This window comes from Pantherophis guttatus, chromosome 7, assembly GCF_059756535.1.
Source record: "Pantherophis guttatus breed Tessera chromosome 7, ASM5975653v1, whole genome shotgun sequence".
Lineage (NCBI taxonomy): Eukaryota > Metazoa > Chordata > Lepidosauria > Squamata > Colubridae > Pantherophis > Pantherophis guttatus.
The window spans coordinates 31053395-31064019 of NC_142069.1; the positions used below are offsets into that span (position 1 = coordinate 31053395).

General features: G+C 36.5%; 2 protein-coding genes across 2 annotated transcripts; both read left to right on the forward strand.

Moving 5' to 3' along the window:
• The first annotated feature begins 898 nt into the window (after positions 1-898).
• MIEF1 (mitochondrial elongation factor 1) lies at positions 899-8444 on the forward strand. The gene is made up of 5 exons (XM_034403579.3): positions 899-1320; positions 2578-2726; positions 2941-3121; positions 3423-3685; positions 4267-8444. The coding sequence occupies exons 2-5, from the start codon at positions 2583-2585 to the stop codon at positions 5071-5073; spliced, it is 1395 nt and encodes a 464-aa protein (XP_034259470.2). The 5' UTR covers positions 899-1320; positions 2578-2582; the 3' UTR covers positions 5074-8444.
• MIURF (mitochondrial elongation factor 1 upstream open reading frame) lies at positions 924-1136 on the forward strand. Its single transcript, XM_060694570.2, has one exon. The coding sequence runs from the start codon at positions 924-926 to the stop codon at positions 1134-1136; it is 213 nt and encodes a 70-aa protein (XP_060550553.1).
• Positions 8445-10625: the final 2181 nt, after the last annotated feature.

Consider the following 10625-nt stretch of genomic DNA (forward strand, 5'->3'; position numbering starts at 1 on the left):
TGAAGAGGGTATTGGTGAAGGAGGGGATGTTTGCTCTCTTTCTAGATTCCCCTGATGGCCTTTCAGCTTCTTTATGAGGCACCTGCCCCTCTTTTTCTTGAGCGCCCTCCCTGCTCCTCCTCCTCCTCCTATGGAAGGAGATTTCTACCACAGGATGCTTTGTCATATTGCTCGTGTTCGGGGTCTCGCTTGAGGAGTTCATAACCGACTTTGTGGGAAACATGTCCGTATATTTTTACAAAGAGGCATCTTATTTCCTTACCGTTGTGGGGAGGTTTAAGTGGAGCCTAGATACTTCTCTAATTGAGGATGGCCCTTCCTCTATGATTGCTAAATTACTACGCATAACACAGGTGTAAAAAAATAAAAAAAAAACTTTGGGGAGCAAGTCAATGAAACAAAATAGGATTCTGCCCAGATTCCAAAATGTTGAGCAGTCAAATGCAACACACCACAAGCTTGAGAAGTTGTGATATCTGAGGAAGGAATTGGGACGCATATAAAGACTTGAAACACTTGACTTCACAGCTTGAAGTGTTTCCTATTAACTAGGTAAAAGCTAAATAGGTCAAGTGTTTACCTATTAAATAGGTAAAAGCTAAACTGGTGAACGAAAGATCCTTGTGGGTTTGAAATGAAAGCATTGCAGATTGTACTGTTGGTCATGTATAAAATTAATCTCCCATTTGTGTACATGAAGGTAATATTTTGTAATGACCACATATTTTCTTTATTAGTTACTACTGTGCTAGTAATAGCACTAGAGCTATGAATTACTGGATTTATTTTGATGACTAGATTTATTTTATTCATTCTTTTAGAATTAATGAAATAACTTAAGTATAAATTCTTTAAAAAAAAGAGATTACTTCATTTTCTCTGTTTTGTGTGTCTTTAGTTCACTGTTCTTCAACTCGTCCTCCATGGCAACGTGGAGCCGTGAAGCTGTGCTAAATCTTTATCGTGCCCTGTTGCGTCAGGGACGTGGCTTGCGCTACACTGATCGTGATTTCTATCTCAGCTCGATCCGGAAAGAATTTCGCAAGAACCAGCACCTTACGTCCCCAGAAGATAAAGAGCGACATCTTAAAAAGGGCCAGGCTTTTTTGCACAGCCAACTTGGAGGCCTTATTTAGAAAAAAAATTTTTTCTTGTCATATATTTCTTTGCTTTTATTTCCCTTTATTTATTTAGTAATTTGAACTGGACTTCAATATCAGAAGTTTGCTGCAAATCTGTAAAAAACAAATCTCCCAAAGTATCCTACATATATCCCTGGGAGCATTTCTCCTTTCTTTTTGCAGATGCATTAAGCCTCAGGTAAAATATATAGAGAGAATGTAGTTTGCTATTTTAATTATTCATTATTCAGATAAAAAGCTAGCCTGAGTAATTAGAATACTGAGTACTAATCTGAGTAATTGGAAGTTAATTTTTATTTATAGTAATAAAAAAATTCTAGCATGCTTGAAATTGGCATGAAGAATGTACTATGTATGCTAATAATAACTATAAAATTAATGTTTACACTACAGAGGATGGAGAAATTTATATCCAAATTTTATTTCTGAACTGGCAACTCTTACTTTGACTCCCCTTAAATTCTGGAAATCAGTTTGTGCAAGGGGCATCCATTGAAATATCGTTTCATAATTCTACAGTTCTAGTCTACCTGTGTGTGTGTGTTTCATCTAAATGTATTATTTTTTTCTCAGATCTTCACAAACTTTTTTGTGCAAGTATAACTTCTGCATCTACATTTTTTCCTTCTTGACAGTGTTTGCAATTATGTTTTAGCCACTCCTTTTTCAGAAATTCCCTTTCACCATGAAATCCTTTTTTTAAAATTAGTCTTTGCTACTGGGGAATTCTATTCATAATAGCTCTTAAATTTATTAATGTGAAAGAGGGTCTTATTCACATGTCAGATATTAACTAATGTGAGTTTTAGTGCTTGGTCTTGAACAAATCTCACTTCAAGTCAACCTTACCCAGCCTGGTATTTTCCAAAGGTGGTTGTTTTGGCTGAACATTTTGGGAAGGTCCCAGGTTAAAACTGGTTGTTTATAGTGAACAACCTTTGAATATATTAATGACTGCAATGATCTTATATGCTTCCTTCTTAGATTGCTTCTTTGGAAGAATGACTAATTAAATTGAGGAAGTTGCTTTAATGTTTAGAATAATTTCATATTTAAAAAGCAAACCTGATATAGAATTCAGTTTTAATTGGAGACCATTCTTGGACTATAACCTTATATATGGATTTGTACCACGCCCCCAATTTGGCCTTTTCTATATTTTTCTATATAGAGTTTGCATTTTAATTTTATGGAAAGTGAAATTTTTAGTATTAGAGTTTGGTTTTAGTTACTGATTTATATTGTATTAAATAGCATTGTGATTATGGTTTTTACAATTGGAATTACAAAACATGTTTTAAGGTGATATATTTAAAATAAATTTAGCTTCAAATATATAATCTTAGTAAAAGTCCATGGAATTAAAACCAAATAAGCACTGAATGGCAATCTAACATTTTGAACAGTATGCTGTTTGGGTTTTTTTCCTATGTAGGAGCAATGGCAGGCGCTGGAGAGCGCAAAGGAAAGAAGGATGACAATGGGATTGGCACGGCTATTGATTTTGTGTTGTCCAATGCTCGACTTGTACTGGGAGTGGGAGGTGCTGCTATGCTGGGGATTGCTACCTTGGCTGTCAAACGGGTAAGAAATGTTTATTTCTGTCAGAAGCATCACAATTAAAATAAGACATACTATATGACATAACATTTAAAATACAAAATACAAGTTTAAAAGAAATAATATAGTTGGTAAAGGAATATCAAGATTTATTGAGGTTGGAAAAAATTCAGTAGGGAATAGAGAAATTAAGTCTTATTAGGTCATATAATCAATATTCTACTTTCACTCTCTGCAGATGTATGACAGAGCAATCAGTGCTCCAGCCAGCCCCACCCATTTAAGCCAGTCAGGAAAGAGAAGCTGGGAGGAACCAAGCTGGCTTGGGTCATCATCACGATTACTGAACCAAGACATGAAGACAAATCTTAGCCGTTCTCTGCAGACTCTGCCCACAGATGCTTCAGATTTTGAAATAGGTGAGAAATAGTCTAAAGAAAGAATATGCACATTGAACTGACTTTATGCTATATTTAATGTATTAGCATGGCTTTGTAGTTTGTCTCATTTAATTTTTTTTTTAATAACAAAAGATGTCTGCTTCTGGATTGTCCCATGGATTTATACTTTCTCCCTTAAACCTTATGCTAAGGCTATTTTGTTTTGTTAAAAAATACATGTTCAGAACAGAATAATTTCAGTGCAGGCAATTTACACAAGCAGTTTGCAGTGAAATATTTGGCTCTTTTTGAGTTTTTCTCTGTTGTATTACTCGAACAGATTCCATCAAATCTATGAAGCATAAATCACCTGCTAAAAGAAGCCAGGTGGAATTGAAAAAATCCCGCCTTCGGATGTCCTTGCAAGAAAAACTGTTTGCTTATTATCGGAGAAAGGTGGCTATCTCTGTAGAAGAACAAATCAAAGCCAAGCAAGCTGCTGTGGATATCTGTGCTGAATTACGCAGTTTCCTCCGTACCAAGTTGCCAGACATGCCTCTGCGCGAGATGTATCTGAGTGGTAGCCTCTGTGATGACTTACAGGTAAATTGAATGGATGAAAAGTTTTAAATGTTCTTCAGCAAGAATAATGTTGGTAGAGATAATTTATCCCACTATCATATTCTTAGGGTTATCTCTTGATTTTTGTGTGTGTCTAACCTGATCTTGTGTAAGAAAAAGAGCCCCTTTTGGGGCCAATATCCACATTTTTGTATTCTGTGTCTTTTCTACATCTGTTCAGCAAAATATATTTTCAAATTGTTTAACTACAGTATAGCATATTATTTTTAGACTAGCATATGGTGTCCATATGTGCTACTTTTCTATTGTCATTCAAAATAATACCTATTTATTTTGTAAGTTTGCTGTAGCTGCCTCTATGACTTTAGTATAGCTAAAGAGGATACTGTATTGAACATCACTGATATTGCAACTGAAGTGTTCTTAGTATTCCCAGCCTTCCTTCTGGCCTAGCTTTTCCCAACTTGGTGGCCACATTAGTTGGATTATACTCTTTAATTATGAGAATTCAAATGCAAACATTTGGAGGGAGGCAAGTAAGCTAATTGATAGGACCAGTCCTCCGATGTTTAATGCTCTCTTTTATTTCTCTCTGCTGCTAGGTTGTGACAGCTGATCACATTCAACTTATTGTTCCTCTTCTGCTAGAACAGAATTTATGGTCATGCATTCCGGGTGAAGAAACCATTATGAACATCCCTGGCTTCTGCCTAGTACGTCGGGAAAACCCAGAGTATTTTCCTCGTGGTAGCAGTTATTGGGACCGCTGTGTAGTGGGAGGTTATCTCTCACCTAAGTCTGTTTGTGGTACCTTTGAGAAAGTAGTGGCTGGCTCTATCAATTGGCCAGCAATTGGATCCCTCTTAGATTATGTGATTCGTCCAGTCGCACCCTTAGAATCTCTAACTTTGGAGGTGCAGTATGAACGGGATCGGCACCTTCTGATAGACTTTTTACCATCTGTGACACTAGGTGATTCTGTATTGGTAACCAAGCCACATCGACTGGCCCAATATGATAATCTATGGCGACTCAGCCTTCGGCCAGCAGAAACAGCTCGCCTGCGGGCCTTGGACCAAGATGACTCTGGTTGCCGTTCTTTGTGCCTTAAGATCCTCAAGGCCATATGTAAACTGAACCCAGTTCTGCGTCGTCTTTCTGCCAGCCAGCTTACCAATGTAATATTACACCTGACTCAAGAAGAAACTGATTGGTCACAAGATGCAATAGCTGACCGTTTTCTTCAGGCATTGAGAAAACTGATTGGCTATTTGGAAGAAGGAATTCTTCCGAGTGCTTTAAATCCCAAGGTGAACTTGTTTTCAGAGCTTACTACTGAAGAAGTAGATGAGTTAGGCTATACTCTGTACTGTTCACTTTCAGAACCAGAACTTCTGCTGCAAATGTAATCGCTGCCTTAAGTATGAGTTAGTGTTAGAACTACTTGCCATGATAATTTGTCTTCTGAGTGACCTATGCACATCTTGCCCTGGTTATTTTGCAAGTCTGCCTCTGCATTTTTACTGTTATTAAATAGGAGTGGGGGGCTTTAGATTTCTTGGTGCTACTGGTCTAGTTCCACTACACTCAAGGAATTGAAGGAAGAAGCAACTTTGAAGATCTGCTCAATTTGCCATAATGTTCTTGTTGATGTATCCGCTGCTGGAGTCCCAACATATGCTCTATTTCCTGTAATACTTAATACTTTGCTGCAGTGAAAATTCTTACCTCCTATTTCAAAAGTGTAGAATTGTCACTAACAATTTTAAGAACCCCCAAAATATAATAAGGTTTGTTCCTATTGATTGGTGACTATTTCCCCCCTTTTTATTCTGAAAGTTCTTGACAGAAAAACTTCAAGAAAACTATTCGTAGCAGGATATATATTTGTGAATTCTGTACATTGACTGTATACTGTCTAGAGGAGGGTTTTTTTTAAAAAAAATAGCATGCTGCTTTAATTTATGTGACACTCAGAGAGATGATGACCCCATATTTTGAAAACTGAGTGCATATTGTCTAGGACTTGCTGCTTTGGAGTCCTTCACTACACAAGCACATACAAGATCCTCAATACACTCGTTTGAAAAACTGGTAGCAGATTGGTAATTGATGCAGAGGAATGTAAGAAGAGAAATTTCATATTCACTTCTTTTGAAATTATTTGTCCATGTGTTAATTGTTTGAGAAATTAGGAAATATCACTAAGGCACAGATGAGGACACTTGAAATAAAAATTCTTGAATAAGTGCTATGACACTTCAAAAATGTTGTGCCTTAAAATTATAACAAAGAGTAGATAAGGGGTGACTATATGCAAAACTGAAGAGAGCAAATATGCTATACTTGTTATTGATGGTCAGAGATTTTGAATTTGAAGCACCTTTGCCCTCTTCAATTCTTAATACTGCATATCATTAGTGCTTGAGCTTCAAATTATTGGCTAGCTGGCAAATGTATGGATACTTCCTGAAGGTTTTGTCTATAAACTATTGGGCACAGGCAATTAGAAGAAATGACACTACTGGAGGAACGCAAAATAGTTTTAAGTGAAAAATATATATTATGCTGTTTATATTTAAAGGAGATGGCATATTATATATTTAACCAGTTTGATCCAATTGTATTCAAGAAACTATAAAGCACATTTTCTCCTATGTGGTCTTCCGTACCTAACTTATATAACCCTCTTCTTAATCTCTACTCATTCTTTGAAATGATACAACATTTAGGGAGGAGCTTCAGTAGCTGTATCTCTTGCTTTGCAGATACAAGCATGGCATGGTGAATGTGTAATCTCTTGGGAATATATGGTTTGTTAATGCTGCTATCATCTGGTACTTCTTCCATCTTCCCCCAAGGGAAAAAACAGGAGGTACTCTAAGAGATGAAACTGTCAAACCTCCATAACAAGTATTGCTACAATACATATGTAATTCTGAGGGTTGCCTTGTTTCACATATCCACTCTCAACATTAAATGGTAGAGTGGATAATGAGATAATTTGCAGATCTTGGGAATTGAACATAAAACTTCCATATTCTTTCTGTTGAAAGTGGTGCTTACTAAGGCTACATATGCTTCAGAACATTTTTGAAAGAAGGGGTTTGGTCCTTGTTTGCACAGAATCACCTGATACTCATTAAAGTAGCCAGTTCTTTTTCAGGATGCTACTTAAAAAGGTGTGTTAATTTTAATGAATGGAATCTGTAAAGCAGTGGCATATTTTGGAAGCCTGGAAAAATGAATTTAATAAATAACACAGCTGCTAGTTTTGTTGTGCAAGGCCCAAAATGCTCCTTTAAAGTCACTGTCAAAATATAGCTCTAGGGCTTATGTTAAGATACTCTTCGTAGGCTCCAATTCTGTAGCTATGGAGAGTGCAAAAACTCATTATATTTTGAGATCAGATTGTCTTTTACAGATGGCATATATTGTGGCAATGGAATCAGTATTAGCCTAATTTAAGTTTGTGTTATAGCCAAAGATGAAGTTGGGTGCCTGGCAATTGTAACCTGGGAAATATTTGTTTTTGGCTTTTTTTAGTGAATAATATAGTTTCCATAATACATTCCTCTCCATTCTCAACCTTCCTACTACATGAGTTGATGAACACCTAGAGCAGGGGTGGGTTCTACTTACCTTTACTACCGGTTTCCAATGAGCCTGTGCGTTCTTCGGCACATGCACAGATCACCTATAATGACGTCCGGGTCAGTGGGCAGAGCCTCCCGCTGGTTTTACTACTGGTTCTTGTGAACCGGTCCGAACCAGGGGCAACCCACCACTGCTACAGAGACATTATGCAGTTAGAGACTTTGCTATGAGGCCTATTGTTTGCCATCTTTGCTCCATTTTTCCTTTTGTCTCTTAGTCTGCTGTTTGTTTAGAGCAGGAAAGCAAATCGTATGAGGCAAGAATTAGAAGAATCCAGTATCTTGCATTCCCATTTATCTTACTTTTAAAAATTGCAAAAACCTTTTATTAAATTTTTAAAAATTGTTATAAGGTTGAATATATATTGTATGTAGCTTTAAGCAACTATCCCTGTGACAGTAAGATGCCATTTTGATTTTTATTTCACTTTCATGTCTTTTAACTGTTATTTCCTACAAAGCAATGATGAATTGGGATTTTTTTTCTCTTTGAAATATGTAAAAAAGATTTAAGTCTATTTCATGAAAAGGTTCATAACACAACAAATTGCCACTGCCATCTGTGCAAAATCCAAGCTGAAATAAGTGTTTACTCTTCCTTTCTGTTGAGGATAATATACCTTGCATTCTATGTGAATGATATTGTGTGAGGCAGCTGTATTTCCTTGGAAAATTCAATTTGAAAACTTAGTATTCTTAAACTTACAAGTATTCACTTAAATTGTATGTGATAACTTCCTACTGGCAGGGTTAGTTTTCAGCTCTCAGTCTGTAAAACAATCAGAACATAGATATTGATTCAGTAGTATGAAGTACAACACATGGCCGTTGTTTTAAATCACTGGGAAGTGGGAAGCCAACAACAGCAGCTGATGGTGTCAAGCCAATAGCCCAAGTCTGCTCATCCTGGAATATACCTTAGGTGTCAAACCAATCAGTAGAAACTGCAATCATGATCAGCTAGCTGAATAATAAATTTGTCTTCCCTTGGCACTATTGACTTCCCAGGTTTGATGAAATATTTGGGACATTTGCCAGGCTGAAATGTATAAGGGTTGGAGGAGAAAATTCTAATGGTCTGTAACTGTGTATAAAAGTTGTAAAATAAAATCCTCCACAACCAATGTGGCTCTTTTTAAATATATGCTGGGGCCTTTTCTATATTATTTTTATGAAGAGAAAATACAATCAATCATGTAATTTACCTTCTTCATTTGCAACACTTAATGATACTAAGAAGAATGTTCTCAAAGTGAACCTTAACCTTTATAATATGTCTAGAACTAAGGATAGAACTGCATCTCTGTACAGTAGTCGTTGACTTACTAACCATTTGTCTAGTGACCGTTCGAAGTTATAAAAAGTGGCATAACTTCTTTTCTTATGACTGTTGCAGTCCCCGTGGTCATGTGATCGTGAAATTCAGACAGTTATCAACTGATTCATATTTATGACAGCTGCAGTGTACCAGGGTCATGTGATCACTTTTTCAGCTGTGTGTTGCTGACAGCCGAACTAGACTTTGGGATCCTGTTTCAAATTTATCATGAATATAAAAATTATTTACATCCATCCACATTAATCCTCCTGTAATATTCAATAGAAGAGAATATATGTAGCTGTGGATTCCTCACAGCATTGGTTGCAACACTACCAATGTTTTCTCTTTTTATTTATTTTATTACTTGATTCAAAGGAAAAATTCAAATCCAGGAACTACCAAGGGGAAAAACACACCTTTACCAACATTGGCAGAGTAAGCTACTATATATAAACAGGAAGCAAACTTCACACTCACTAACGATGATGTTACCTAGTCTGGTAATAAAGCATTTGCAAGAAAACAAGCTCACAAAGCACCAAGAACTCAGCTGTAGTGTAGAAGTATATAGACAGTAACAGCACATACAAAATTCAAAGCAGGAAATTTAAAATTGACTAATGTTAAGTGAAGTTCTTTAAGTAGCATACAAGCTAAGGCTCTATTTATTTTTTCTGTAATACCAAGCTAAATCAATCCATGTATCTTTATATCTTTTGCTGAAATTCAGAATGAGTTGTTTCATATACATTTACTATCTCTTCAATAAGAGATAAAAAAGATTTTTCAATCATTCTATTTTCATTTAAAAGAAAGGGCAACGAGTGGGTGAATGTTGAGGAACCTTTTATACTGGCTACTCACTATAGATACCCACTCAGCCACACATGCAACTGCATAGATGCATTTTCTTACTGTTTTTGAAAAAAAATGGTTTTGTTTGTGGTGAGGTAAATGAATTTTCTCTACATCACTGATGTGCTTTTGTAGATTCTTATTTTGGAGCACAAATGATAAAACTGAAATAGAATTTGTTAGACTTTTTAATATTTTATTCTAGCACACTTATTGTACAAATCTTTTTTAAATCTGAACACTGCAGACAACTTGTACTGTGTTTCCCCGAAACAAAGACCTTTCCAGATAATATGCCCAATTGGCCTTGAGTGCATGTGCTGAAATAAGCCCTCCCCCGAAAATAAGGCCTTTGAAGCACCTGCGTAGCTAGTCCCTGCCATTTCCTCGGGGGGGGGGGGGAGGTGGAACATGCCCCATGTGCCTCACATGCACCTGCCATCCACATGGAATGGCCTTACGGAGGCTGCTCCCACAAACCCTAGCTACCGCACCCCTTCTCTTTTTTTAATTTATTTCTTTACAAACAAAGTATTTATTCACATACAGATCGCGATGGGAGCTTTACACAATATATTAACTTCAGACAAAATATACAAATAAGATATAAAATTATCTTCTTTTTATTCTGTTATTCAACCAAGCATACCATTGGTCCCAGCATTGAAAATATGCGGAGTCCTTTTGATCTCTCAAAATTTTTGTTAACCTATCAACTTCCGCATATTCAATAATTTTTCCCAAAATCAAATCTTCAGCCGGTAGGTCTTTCCCTTTCCAATATTGAGCAAAACATTCTTCTGCAGTTGTGATATATACAATCAGACGCCATATATTCGTGCCTATCTTATCGGGCTGATATTTAATAGATAGTATTCTGGTTTCAATTGTAATTTATATCCAGTGATTTCTAATATCCATCCCTGTATAAGTCTCCAAAACTCAATTACCTTGGGGCAGGTCCACCATACGTGAAAATAAGTACCTATCTCCCCACATTTCCAACAGTTTGGAGAGAGTCCTGGAAACATTTTGGATAGTCGGGCAGGAGGGAGATGCCATCTATACACCATCTTCTACAAGTTTTCTTTATAAGTGGTTGCCATCAGGAGTTTCAATTGTTTCGTCC